The following is a 13,641-nucleotide window of genomic DNA, read 5'->3' as shown; positions in this document are numbered from 1 at the left end:
CAAGACTCATCATCATTGGTTGTCCAATGCTCCTCTGTTTCCATCGCGCCTTGTCTCACCCAACCTCACCAGAAAGATCCATGATCCGCTGTTGCATCATTATACGAGGACAGGGAACAGGGCCTTCTCGTCTGTCAGCCTTGTGGAACTCCGTCGCGGGTCGATGATTTGCTTATTGCGGACCGAATCTCAGGCGTGCTATATTAAGCCGCAGCTACACCTGACCAGTCTTTCCCACTTCATGACTACGGCGGGCTCATCTTGGGGTCCATGTGAGCTTCGACGAGAACAACTAAATTCCATCTTGTGTCGCCTGCAGGAAGTTCCGATCTTGAGGTTGTCAGCGACCTAGATGCATGATTCATCAGCCGACGGAGCACGTACCCATCGCTGATAGCGAACTACATTCGTTCCGGTACCAGAAGATCCAGCTCGCCCAATAACAACACCTCAAACGATCTGCTCAAGTCATGATGCCAGCAATCATTAACAAAGAAGTTCCTGGGCCGCAATAGCCGCAGGAAGATATTGTGTGTCCTATATGCGAGCACTCTGAGTTCTATACCTCGCCGTCTGTCATTTTTGAACAACGATTAAGCCAGCAGACAGGCTTGCCCCTACAAGTTTGTCGGAGACTGTACAGGCCGTAGGAAGTGTACTAGCCGAACTGGTCCTTTTCAAACGGACGGTCAGAACAGCCGACGACGCTGGCGGGCTGCCAACCCGTGGTCAACAGAGGGCACACTTCCTTGCTGTCAAGCAGCAGTACATCGGACAAGCAGTTGTCTGGTCAGGAGGAAGACAGTTGGGACATCTTTCGGACTAATCGTGGATATCCACCAACGACTTCCATGCAAACGACACCAGTGCGAGATACGAGGCAGTGCTAAACATTCTCCAGCCTTATCTCCGCCTTATCCCCCTACCACCATCCTCACAATGTCGTCCCAACCTCAACCTCGACCACCATTGAAACACCGTTCCACCATAACACGCTACTATATCGACACTCGGCCCTTGGTCTCCTCATCGCCAAAGTCGCTCCCTCTCTTGTCCACCCTCCAGTTCACAGATCAAGAGTATGTGACCCGCTTCATCCGCCCTGCCGACCGCTTCATGTCGCTCGCCAGCGCACTGCTCAAATATACATTCATCCACCGCCGCGCCGGCATCCCCTGGTCGGACATCCATCTCTCGCGCACACCCGCACCCCATAAGCGTCCGTATTGGGAACCACCTGACCTATGGACTGGTTCTAACACGTCCGCCTCGTCGCACCCGTCTCCATCCGAAGCACAGTCTGACGTAAAGGGCCTCGAGTTCAACGTTTCCCACCAAGCAGGTCTGGTCGCAATCATGGGGTGTACCACGCCAACGGCACAGCTGCCTAATCCCTCGCACTCGATTTCAAGCGCAACACCCCTCTCACCAAGCCTTCCCCCGCAGCAGCTTCAGCAGCTAAGTCTTGTCGGGCACCACACTCCGGAGCTCGGTGCGGGGCAAGTCAGACTGGGCGTAGACATAGCATGTACGAACGAAGATAAGCGCACGCCCAAGGACCTCAACACACAAGCCAAATTTGAGGAGTGGGTGGACATCTTTGCTGAGATGTTCTCGGACCGGGAGAGACGGATAATGATGCATGCACCGGTACATGTCCCTGTTCCTGAACGCGAGGAAGGGGACTATGGCTGGGACAGTAGCACCAGTAGTGAAGATGGCAAGCCCGTGCCTCTCACGGGCGGCGGAAAGGAAGCAAAAATGATTGAGCAGAAACTCCGTCGCTTCTACGCATATTGGGGTTTGAAGGAGGCGTACATCAAGATGGTTGGCGAGGGCTTGTTGGCGAGTTGGTTGCGCGAGCTGGAGTTTTTGGACGTCGTGCCACCTGCCGTGCCGGAGGCCGTGAGCAGAGCGCGCAGTCGGAGCAGAAGTCGAAATAGAGTCGGCGGGATCAACGTGCCAAATGGCCAGGCAAACAACCACAGTCATTTACATCCACAGACTGGTTTGCAGCATGAGGTGGAAAAGTGGACGCCGTCCGAGAAAGCGGAACGGGGGGTGACGACTTTGTTTCGGGGCAAGCAGGTCGAGGACGTGGACATTGAAATTGTGGCGTATGACGAGGACTTCCTGGTAGCTACGGCGACCAGGGGTGTGGAGGAGGTGAAAGATGGGATCGAGGTGAAGTGGTGGTTGAGGCTGGATATTGAGAATGATATCAGGCCTTGCGCGGAGGGGAAGTGTGACTGTTTGGGATGATGGGAGTATTTACCACAGATCTATGTTAGGCGCAGCAGAGTAGAGGAAAAGTTGCTTGGAGTCATGGCTGGAGGACGTCAATATTGTTCCCTTGGACTCAATATTGCTTTGCTGCGACAGCGGATATCTTTGTTTGTTGTACTTCAATGGCGTTCACGCAGTCATTCCGCTGTAATAAATTCGACTTTCGCAAGCTTTTCAAGCCCACCGTCTGACGTAGCCAGCGAGTCACTAACCGCCAGATTTCCAAACGCCATCAGTTCGTCCAGCAGTGCTGGAATGAAAGTGCCTGGACCTTTGCAATCTTCTCTTCTTTGTGCGCTCTCCGCAGCAAGCTCGTAGTGCAGGATCCCTGTCAAGGCTGCCAGGAACTTATCTTCGCGGTGTACTGCGATGTAACTGGCTATGATGGCACCCAGAGCACAACCCGAGCCCGTGATCTTACCTAGAAAAGATGAGCCGTTCCTGATTGCCACTGTACGGACTCCATCAGATAGGTAGTCAGTTTCGCCAGTCATAAGGACAACGCAGTGTTCGCGCTGGGCAAGGCTCTTGACCATCTTCGTCTTCTCATCGGCCGTCAAGGCAGATGGGCCCGAATCCACACCCCGTTGCTGAGCCGTCGAGGTGCCCATCACAGCACCGATTTCCCTTTCGTTGCCCTTGATGACGCTGAAGAAACCGGAAGCGAGCAATTTCTTAACGGTCTCGCGCCGATGCGCCGTTGCTCCGCCACCGACAGGATCCAAAAGCACAGGAGCACCGACGGCATTGTACGCCCGCATTCCTGCGATGAAGCTGTTGACCTTCTCGGCCGTTGCGGTGCCCATGTTGATGACGAGAGCTCCCCCGAGTTTGGCCAGGTCGGGGGCTTCGGCGCCAATCTCGGACATGATGGGTGATGCGCCAGTGGCTAGACAGACATTGGCCACGAAGTTCTGGACGACGGTGTTGGTCATATTGTGACAGAGCACTGATGAGGAGACGTGTGTTTTGATGATTGCAGGCATTTGGGATAGCAAGCCTTGGACGTCCATCACTGGTGTCTTGCTGGGCGGTACGGCGGTATAGTACGTCTCCGTAGCCGTCTTGAACAGATCACAGAGAGCTTTAGCCGCGGCTTTGGGGTCTGTAGCAGCCATGATGGCGCTGACCGCAGCTACACCGTTGAGACGGTTGGAGCCATGAGCAGACTGGTGCAACACTCTTTGAATGTTGCTCGCATTGATGCTGCCGATTGCGACACATGGTATAGACTTCTCTGTGCCTGTGTCACAAGCAGCCAGGATCCCTTGGAGACCTTGGGTGCCGATGATGGATTTCGTGTCTGTCTTTGTTGGAGTGGCGAACGTCGTCCCGATCCCTAGGTAGTCTGCACCGTCTTTGATGGCTTTCTGTGCCTCCTGTATTGACGAGGCTGTAACTCCTATAATGGCGTCGGGGCCGAGGACCTTCCTGGCTGAAAGGCAATCCATGTCGTCTTGACCAATATGGACGCCTTCGGCACCTACGGCTTGACAAACATCGAGTCGATCATTGATCAGAAGAGGCACTTGATGTTTTTGAGTGATGGCATGGATTTGGCTGGCGATCTTGATCATGGACCCGGTGTCGGCATGTTTGTCTCGATATTGGACGACAGTGACGCCTCCCTGAATGGCCTGCTCGACTACCTGAACGATGTCTCTGTCACCAAGGATGGCCGCAGTGGAATCTGTTACCAGGTATATTGACCAGTCTATGCTGGATTTCGATCGTGGTGCCATGGTCGTGGCTGTGCGAGAACCGGAGCAATTATCTCAACCAGTTGATTTTTTATGAAGTCATCCTGGTTCTTCCCTGAACACCCTTCTGCTGATAGAGGTTCTGGTGTCACTAGAGCAGGTTGCTTCTACTCACGAAACTACTAAGATCGACAGTGTACTGGAATGTAGAAAAAATCAAAAGACCAAGCTTGAATTGTGTCATGGTCAGGTTGGTCAGATGGGGCGAGGGGGAAAGCTTCAGTATCACCAATTGAGGTTCTACAACCAAAGGAAGCATCATGAATCCCTGAAGCGGACACTGCTTCATACGGCTACCTACTATGGTGAAAGTTTCAATCAGTTCAAGTGTTCACCTGGTGAATATCTGAGGCAGTGATCACATTGGCATTTCTCACTGTGACAGCCAGCATACCTGGTAGTTCCCGAATGCGGCTAGCAGCGGGTGTTGCGGGTGAAGGTCGCTCGGTGGGAAGTCTGGTCCGGGTGCGTGTGTTACTGCCTCGCTGCCTGTTAGGTGCCTACCGAGTGGTGCCTGTCATGCACTGCAGGCGGATTCGGGCTCAACACAGGCTCAACAGGCTCACCAGGCGCGCACAGGCAACCGACTCGCTTTCTCATCCTCGGCCCTTTCGCTCCTCGAAAATCAAATTTTTTCGCAACCGTGTATCCGCCGACATCCAGTCATACGCTCTCACACTGACTCCATCGCCCAAGACAATCACTGGACAACACAAACGCTGCGCCCTCTGCTCCTTTGTTTGGCCTCCGCTTCCCCCTTGCCTATTCGACAAAACCCAAGTCATTTAGCGCACCCAAAGGCTTTTCCCTAATATCTGGCTCGCCTCTTGTCCGGAGTTTCTTCCTCTTACTTTCCCATCATCACTACGACACAGTGAACCCTTGGGAATTCTCTGTCTCATCAGACATTCTTCTCATCATCATCGCCACATCGATCTATCCCTTTCGATCCTGCCTCGTCGCAATCACCGTCAAAAGCCTAGGCGCGACCCTTCGCTGTCTTCCACCAACCTTGCTGAACCCCCAGTCTCAGTCAAGCGCAACACGCCGGATTGTTCATGTATCGAGCATTCTTCCACTCCTCCAAAACCAACACCAAGCAAAAGCTGGACATATTTCCGGCAAGCAGAGATCCTTGTAGTCCTACAAGGTCTTGTTATGGTTGATACGCCACAAAAAGCAAACATTTTCTTCATGTCAAGTACCGTTACCAGGTGGTAATATTCCACGCATGTCTGGTCAGTTGAAAGGAGAAGTCTCGTCGTCCTCTTTGCTCTTCACCACCGCCTAAAATACCAATTCGTTCGATTCCTCGGTCAAAAATCTTTACACAAGAGAATATCCATCCTAGCTCAAAATGGCGACCGTCAATATCCGTCGGGACGTTACCGATCCCTTCTATCGGTACAAGATGGAACGCCTGCAGTCCAAGATCGAGGGAAAAGGCAATGGTATTAAGTAAGCATGGAATTACGAACCGTCAACGCTCTTGAATACTAACCATATATCCAGAACCGTTATTGTCAACCTTCCCAGTGTCTCTGCTTCCCTAGCTCGTCCTCCTTCCTATGTGATCAAATACTTCGGCTTCGAACTCGGTGCTCAAACCAATACCAACCCAAAAGACGATCGTTGGATCATCAATGGAGCTCATGATGCAGGCAAGCTCCAAGATTCCTTGGATGGCTTCATTTCCAGATTTGTTCTCTGCAAATCTTGCAAGAACCCCGAGACCGAGGTCAACATTAAGGACGGGCGCATCTTGTTGGACTGCAAGGCTTGCGGTCAACGCAGCCAGGTTGACATACGCCACAAACTGAGCGGATTTATTCTCAAGAACGAAGATAAAGGTGGAAAAAAGGCAAAGAAGGAAAAGAAGTCCCGTCGCGACCGCACCAAAGGCGAGAGCCAGGAGAATGGTTCCATGAACGGGGGAAGCCCCCATGAGTCCAACTCCGACAAAGGAGACGCTGACGACGGTGATTACGAGGTTGCAGCTGGCAGTGACGACGAGTTCACCAAGCAGATTCAAGAGGTTGCTAAAAACATCAACACAGATGGACCTACCAAGGAAGAGGAATGGGCTGTTGACACGTCTGCTGAAGCTGTTGCTGCTCGTGCTAAGGAACTTCCATCTGACTTGAAGCGTTCGCTCGCCTTCGACGATGATGAAGAGGCTGAAGAGAATGGTACCAATGCCTACGACCAGCTTGGAACCTGGATCATCGATGAGACCAAGGACAAAGGTTCCGTCAGCAAGGTGGATGATGTTGACATCTACAAGAAGGCCAAGGAGCTGGGCATCGAGTCCAAGCACAAGACACTCACTGTTCTGGCTCAGACCATCTTTGACCAGAATATTGTCAAGCAAATTCCGGCTCGGGCTGGTATGCTCAAGACCATGATCGGCGAGTCCGAGAAGCACATGAAGGCTTTCCTTGGCGGTACAGAGCGATTTGTTGGCAATGATCATCCAGAACTGATCACTCAGGTGCCGGCCATTCTCTTGGGCTACTACCAGCACGACCTCGTCAGCGAGGAGGTCGCCAAGGCGTGGGGTCAAAAGGCGAGCAAGAAATACGTCGACATCAGCACCAGCCGAAAGGTTCGTCTCGCTGCCGAGAAGTTCCTGCAATGGCTCGACGAAGCCGAGAGCGACGATGACAGCGAGGAAGGGAGCGACGACGAGTAAATGGCTTGCTTCTACCGCAGCTACTTTGTTCATCGCTCAGCTTCTCAGTTTTCGAATCTATGGTCTACTTCTTTGTAGTCGGCACTCCACTCTCGGCGCCACGTTACTCTCCTTGAAACTGCTTTGGGTCACTCTTTTCGTGATTGAAGAGCGATATGCCTTGTAAGGTCAGGTGTAGCGTCTGACTGCGCAAAGGCAATCATCACTGTAACTAGAATCCTCAATCCAGTTCTTTGCATAGATCCAGCTTCTGCGTCACTGCTTCTTGATCCGCTTCCACTGTCATTTATGGCGCTAGGGTGTCATTCGACGACAACAGCAGCGAGGACAATTTGCATGGTAGGAGGACCTCCTGTTCAATGCGATGCCGAACTGATGCTTCGCCGATTTAAGCGGCAGCTGTTTTGCACCCCGGTTAAGTAAGTTTTATTTATATAATTTACCCCATGAGACCGTAAGTACTACCAGTCTTCTACGGAAGGCAACCCATTTTCCAGACTCAACTCACTCGTTGTCACTCTCGTTTGGAGTTACTGCTGTCATTGTGCTTCAATCCCGAGCTTATCTTTCCAGTCTGGAAAAATATACGGCAAACTCTCGGGGACATGGTCCGGCAGTTTCTCCTGGATGAGCTTGACCAGTTCGTCAAAGACAAGTTGATATGCTTTGGGCGTGAAATGCAGACCGTCTGATAATAACTCGTCGAGCACGTTGCTCCGTGGTGCGGCTTTGCTTCCTATCAGAGGAGTACCCTTTGGACTGTCTTCTCGCCAGCCCGCTTTAGTCATAAAAATGGTCCAGAGGTCAAGGGTGGGCAGATTGAGGTCTGCGCCGAGTTGGCGGCATGCGGCGGCGTACTTTTGCGTGTTTACCGCGGTGCGTTCGTCGTTGCCGAGTTGCCACTCGTCGACGGGTGGAGGGGTGATGAGGATGATCTTTGTGCCGTGGAGAGCGATGCCCGGGTAGGCGATGATGGAGCGGAGGGCTCGAGTGTAGTCGTGCAGCGGGACGTGTTGAGGGTGCCCTGGGAGGACCGCGTCGTTGGCGCCGAAGAAGACCGTCATCAGGGAGACTTGTGCTTGTGCGTGGCCTTGGGAGGCGCCAGGGAAAAAGTGTGGAAGCAGGTCAAGGCCCATTTGGCTGGTGTAGCCGGAAAATCCCCGGTTGAGGACATCGAGGCGTCGGATGTACCATTCTGAGAGAGCAGAGGAGAGGTGCGAGGAGCAGCCTTGGGTTATGGAGTCGCCGAAGAGGAGGAATTGAGGGTATGGTTTCGGATAAGGGGTGGTGAAGGAACGGGAAGGGGAATGGGACATGTTGGGTCTAGTTGGAAATGGAAGGTTGGTCTGGGTATACGGAGTATGGAGGAGGAGGCGAAGAGGTATGGATGATGTAGGATATCAAGTCTAGACGACGTGGTAGACAGATATGGTGTTGAAGATTTTGAAGAGGGATGTCAATAAGGGAGCGTATGGCTCACTAGGCTTGTCTGACGGAGGAGATACTAGTAGTAAATAACCGACGATCCGACCATTCGTGGGCTTTGACGTGCGGCAATGACAAGGCACGGAGCAGTGCTGGTTGATACGGTAAACACTTGTGAGCACTTGTTGAGATCGAGGTGACATTCTTGGTGAGGTAGTCATAGAGTTGATTAGATGATGTTCTTTCGCCGCAGGGAAGATGAGTGGGATTGTATTGTGTAGAGGGAGGGCGTGGTGTCAGGCAGAATCTATTTCTGTGATTTATATTCACTTCGAAGGGAGGCCAATGGAGGCGTGGCGCATCGATTTCTCGCGACCGCATGGCACATTCTGGTTGTGGTTGCCAGTATCAGACTCTGGTGCATCGCAACGAGGCTGTCGTCTACTCACGGATACATGGTTCTCTCTTTGCTACCAGAGAACGCAGCTTCTTCAGTGGCACGATTTTCTCTTGACAGTGCTCATATCGTGGGAATACTTCGAGTCAGTGAACAGTGAACGACGTCTCTGCGAAACAACCTAGGCTACCCCTGTACCCTCTCGAGGGCTCGATCACTCCACGAACGATGGGTTACCATTGGGTGCATCCCAGCGCCACCATACATACTACGTACGTCGTACATATCAATCCTGGCCGCATCTGCAAGACATCGTCAGCGTGCGTGATGCAGCCTGATCTAACTGACCGAGGTCTGAAAGATTAGTCGCTGGCCCCCGTAACATGCATGCTGTTTAGATCAGGCCAAGGCACCGAACCATGACCAAACGCGCCGGCACTTCATTTTGTGGACATTGATACACTCATTAAGCTGTTCCTCTGCTTTCTGTGGCTTTGGGACCTCTGGATGGCTGCGATGCGTGGATCAGGGATTGGCGAGTTGCTCTCGGTTGCTTGCGAGTCGCCTGCAAACGTCGCTTGGCGGGGCATTTTGCATTCCAAGGTCCCTTTGTGATCACTGACACCCGCCGACGCGTGCCTATCAATCCTTCATACTCCATGACACTCTCCAGACTTGTCATATGATACCCAATGTTTACCGCACACCGTCCACCTGATCATCTACTGGCGCTGTGTAGTAGACTCTTTTCTGAGGATCTTCACACCCTCCTCTGCCTTCTCGGTAGCCCGGTCTGTGCCCGGTCTCCGTCTAACGGGGTCAAATAGCCGCAGTGCCAGGCCCCAGCTGATTCATTCCAAGTCGTTGCTGACCCTCGATATCCAGAACGTCTCCGGCTTCTTGACTGAGTACTCTTGACTCTCTCTTTGATGGCCAGCTGACGAGCACAGCGAGACGGTGTCTGCCTGTGCAGCACGCCGTTGTAGCTGTTGTTCTTTCCTTTTCTCGCCCTTCCCTTCACTTTGAGACCCGCTCCTGCCTGCAGTCACCATGCCGAAGTCATATGTCTCTTTTCAGGAGCCCGGTGAGGATGATGACCTCGAGTATTTTGCTCCTCGTCCAGCAACCACGCCCTCTTCTCCAGGAGTCGCCCGCAGACGAGCACCTTCGATCTCTGCACCCGATATAGAACGCCGCTTACTGCCCTCCCTGATCATGACCTCTACACCAAATGAGACGTCCGAGCTGCTCGGCGGCAGCCATCACTCCTCCATGCGGAGGTACACAGACAACCTGATGGATTCCCTGCATTCGAGGCAGCTTTCAAGAGTGAACAGTGTCAGTGGCAGTTTAAGGAGACGAAGAATCTACAGTGCTCTGCCGTCGGGCCAGACGAGCCCTGCATGGGTGCGGAATTCTGGCCTGCGTACACCCAAGTTACATCAATCCTTGATGGGTTCAATATCGAAAGATGATCGCTTGTGGTACGACCAGTTTACTTCTACAGACTGGGTACATGACAGTATTGCCGACGGATTCAGAGTACTGGAACTGAAAAAGAAGAAAGGACTTCGTGGCCGCCTGCTTCTTCTCTTCGACTCGGCTCAAGGCTGGATCCTTGTTGCTTTGATCGGAGTCATCACCGCGGGTATAGCATACTTTGTGGATGTGACTGAGTCGGCCATCTTTGACATCAAAAGAGGCTTCTGTCGAGGTGCCTGGTATCTTGGAAGGGTCAAATGCTGTTCTGGCGAGCGTAATTGCAACGGATGGCGGACATGGTCGCAACTCATACACCCGTCTGGAATCGATGAGCAGTCTATTGACTTTCTGGCATTCGTCCTCGGTTGCCTAGTGCTAGCGTCTCTGTCTTGCTTTCTCACCCTGTACTCCAAGACTGTTGTGCCCTCTCAAATCGCCTCGACATTCGACGAAGACCTCAGTGCAATGAAAACGAGTAAATACAATGCGGAGAACGAAGAAGCGAAGAGTGCCAATGCGCAGTCACTTGCCAACGATACTCCGCCACCGAATGTCTACTATTCTGCCGCCGGAAGTGGTGTTGCAGAAGTCAAAGTTATCTTGAGCGGCTTTGTTCTGCACGGATACCTCGGTCTACGAGTACTCTTGATCAAGACAGCGGCTCTCATTCTGAGCGTAGCCTCCGGTATGAGTCTAGGGAAAGAAGGCCCGTATGTCCATATTGCCACATGCGTCGGCAATATCGCTTGTCGATTGTTCTCGAAATACAACCTCAACGACGGTAAGCGACGAGAAGTCCTTTCTGCTAGTGCTGCAGCCGGTGTTGCTGTTGCATTTGGCTCTCCTCTGGGCGGAGTTCTTTTCAGTCTTGAGGAAGTCAGCTATTATTTCCCTCCGAAGACCTTGTTCCGCACCTTTTTCTGTTGCATCGTTGCGGCGCTGTCCTTGAAATTTCTAAACCCCTATGGCACTTCGAAGATTGTCCTGTTTGAAGTCCGTTATGTCACGGATTGGAATTTTTTTGAGCTCTTCAATTTTGCACTGCTCGGCATAGCAGGGGGTCTTGCAGGAGCACTTTTCATCAAAGCATCTCGATTCTGGGCGACCACATTTCGCAGAATAAGAGTCATCAAAAGCTATCCGATGCTGGAAGTACTACTGGTGGCACTCGTTACCGGTCTCATCAGCTTTTGGAACCGATACACTCGGCTTGCTGTCACGGAATTACTCTTCGAGTTGGCGAGTCCTTGCAACAAGGAGAGCACTAGTGGACTGTGTCCAAAAGAAGACGAAATTCTGTCCGTCGTCGGCTACCTTTGCGTTGCGTTTGTCATCAAGGCCTTCCTTACCATCATCACATTCGGCATCAAAGTTCCCGCAGGCATTTACGTTCCATCGATGGTTGTTGGTGGTCTAATGGGCCGCACGCTGGGTCATTTTACGCAATATGTTGTTTTGAAATCTCCAGACTTCTTCTTGTGGGGCGGGTGTCATCAGTCTGGAGACTTGGAAGCTTGTGTTACTCCTGGTGTGTATGCTCTTGTGGCCGCAGGTGCTACCATGTGTGGAGTGACGCGTTTGTCGGTCACACTGGCGGTCATTCTGTTCGAGTTGACTGGTAGTCTGGACCATGTGTTACCATTTTCCCTGGGAGTCTTGTGCGCCAAATGGACGGCAGATGCTGTCGAGCCGCTCAGCATATACGACCTTCTGACGGACATGAACTCGTACCCCTATCTCGACAACAGAAGCAGTCCTGTGTTCGACTCGGAGCTCGGGGATATCACACCACGATTCCGACGAGACAAAGTTATCGACATCACAATCTCGCCATTAGTCAAGGCGAGCGATCTTCGTGCCAAACTTCGACGACTGCAGCAACTTGGCGAGCTTGATGGTGGTCTGCCTATCATCAGAGACAAGATTCTCGTGGGTCTCATTCCAGCGCCAGACCTTGAATTTGCATTGGACAGAATTGAAGATGAGGACACGGCTATGTGTGTCTTATCCACCCAAGATCATGCGCACAGCAACCATCATCGATACTGGGAAGCCTTCAACGAGGCGGGGTACGATTCTGGCCGTGAAAGTTCAGAGGGTGAGGAGACATCAAGTCCCAATCCGGTTGATATGACTCCGTACATCGACCCAGCTCCGGTGGCTTTGGACATGCATTCGCCTATGGACCTCGTGTATCAGTGTTTTGTCAAGCTAGGATTAAGATACATCTGTGTTCTGAATGACGGAGAGTACCGCGGCATGGTGCATAAAAAGGCTTTTGTGAGATATGTCAAAACAATGGAGCATTCGAGTATTTAGTGGAAGAGAAAATCATGAGCGAAGGTTCATTGGAAGAAAGATCCGAAGAAGAGCACACATCCAGGACAGATGGGAGGATATTCGGAAACTCAGGCTTTAGAGACGGTAAGATCGTCGGGGAAAAGATACGCTGGGACGCTGGCCACGCTGGCCTGTCTAGCATATCCTTTCAGAGGCTGCGTCGCGGGCTGTCGACTCTTTCGCTGGAGCACACTCGGAAAGACTATCTTGTTATTCACGAAACATGGAACGGGGCAGGCGTGTTGTTAGCATGAGCATAGCGTGAAAACGAGCATGATACACCTACTTGTTCGTTCTGAGGCGCACCCAAGGTGTACCGCGTTCTCAAGAATGAGCACTTTACTATGAGGATGAATGGGTCCAAGCTGCTGGGTGTTTCACTGCCGAATGTTCCCCGCTATATGCGGCACTCCTTACTGTGATATTCGTTTTTTATCCGCACATGTACGGGAGAGGAAATGGATCAGAAAGTTGGCCGGTCACGCTTGGTTCTTCAGATGGTGTGAAGCAAGTCGAAGCGAAAAGCTACGATTTTGACATATACTGGTAGAAATCGCTCAGAGCGTGGAGATGCACAGTATACTTTGCCAGCCGGCCAACTTCGGACATGCGAGAACCCATTTCCCTCCTCAGTGCGCCTGTCAATCTTTTCTTCGACGCTCCTTGACTTTGAAGATCTTTTTGCCACCCAGCCTTGTTGAATTCGGGGTTGACCAATGAGCAGTGTAGAACCAGTCGATATATAGCCGGCGATGTGGTATAGATGTGGAGCAAGTTCGAGGTCAAGCAAATTGCGCGACATGCTTCTTGCTTTTCCGCTTCCCTCCCCCTCCTGTTCCTCAAAGCCTGATTCTTTAGCTTGCAAAGGTGGCACGGTGCGGTCGTACACGGTAATCTGACTCGGTATACCACGATGTATCCGAGAACTCTAGAAGACGGGGGGTCGCAGCCCAAGCTTTGGCCTGGTGTTTGTTGCTTGAAACGCGCGTCTGGTGCGACCCAGCGGTTTCCTTGTTCTGACCGCCTTGTTTGGGGGCGGGCTGCAAGCTTGATGGACTGTTTCGTGGTTGTGTGGTACAGTTTGCTCGCACCAATGGTCATTGTCGTAGGACAGAGTACGCCTGCTGGAGACCTGGTCCACTCGGCAGATTCGTGAAAATCATTGCTGCATCTTCAACTTCGGGGGTGTTTTGGAGGGGCTGTTGCGTTCTTTCCTGGATTGTTTGCGGAGGAAGGGGTCGATTCGTGTTCTTGGATGG

General features: G+C 52.1%; 5 protein-coding genes across 5 annotated transcripts; 3 read left to right on the top strand and 2 right to left on the bottom strand.

Annotated features, from left to right (window-relative positions):
- Positions 1–71: 71 nt before the first annotated feature.
- Positions 72–2,456, top strand: PV05_03700 (uncharacterized protein). The gene has a single exon (XM_013464367.1). It carries the CDS (start codon positions 940–942, stop codon positions 2,260–2,262), a length of 1,323 nt encoding a protein of 440 aa, XP_013319821.1. The 5' UTR covers positions 72–939; the 3' UTR covers positions 2,263–2,456.
- Positions 2,023–4,164, bottom strand: PV05_03699 (hydroxyethylthiazole kinase). Its single transcript, XM_013464366.1, has one exon. It carries the CDS (start codon positions 4,026–4,028, stop codon positions 2,424–2,426), a length of 1,605 nt encoding a protein of 534 aa, XP_013319820.1. The 5' UTR covers positions 4,029–4,164; the 3' UTR covers positions 2,023–2,423.
- Positions 4,165–4,771: 607 nt separating this feature from the next.
- PV05_03698 (uncharacterized protein) lies at positions 4,772–7,111 on the top strand. Its single transcript, XM_013464365.1, has 2 exons — positions 4,772–5,504; positions 5,559–7,111. The coding sequence occupies exons 1-2, from the start codon at positions 5,404–5,406 to the stop codon at positions 6,736–6,738; spliced, it is 1,281 nt and encodes a 426-aa protein (XP_013319819.1). The 5' UTR covers positions 4,772–5,403; the 3' UTR covers positions 6,739–7,111.
- A 23-nt stretch (positions 7,112–7,134) lies between these two features.
- PV05_03697 (uncharacterized protein) lies at positions 7,135–8,441 on the bottom strand. Its single transcript, XM_013464364.1, has one exon. The coding sequence runs from the start codon at positions 8,052–8,054 to the stop codon at positions 7,278–7,280; it is 777 nt and encodes a 258-aa protein (XP_013319818.1). The 5' UTR covers positions 8,055–8,441; the 3' UTR covers positions 7,135–7,277.
- A 767-nt stretch (positions 8,442–9,208) lies between these two features.
- Positions 9,209–12,875, top strand: PV05_03696 (uncharacterized protein). Its single transcript, XM_013464363.1, has one exon. It carries the CDS (start codon positions 9,611–9,613, stop codon positions 12,359–12,361), a length of 2,751 nt encoding a protein of 916 aa, XP_013319817.1. The 5' UTR covers positions 9,209–9,610; the 3' UTR covers positions 12,362–12,875.
- Positions 12,876–13,641: the final 766 nt, after the last annotated feature.

The sequence above is a fragment of the Exophiala xenobiotica genome (assembly GCF_000835505.1).
Source record: "Exophiala xenobiotica strain CBS 118157 unplaced genomic scaffold supercont1.2, whole genome shotgun sequence".
NCBI lineage: Eukaryota > Fungi > Ascomycota > Eurotiomycetes > Chaetothyriales > Herpotrichiellaceae > Exophiala > Exophiala xenobiotica.
This window is presented reverse-complemented; position numbering and strand designations above follow the sequence as displayed.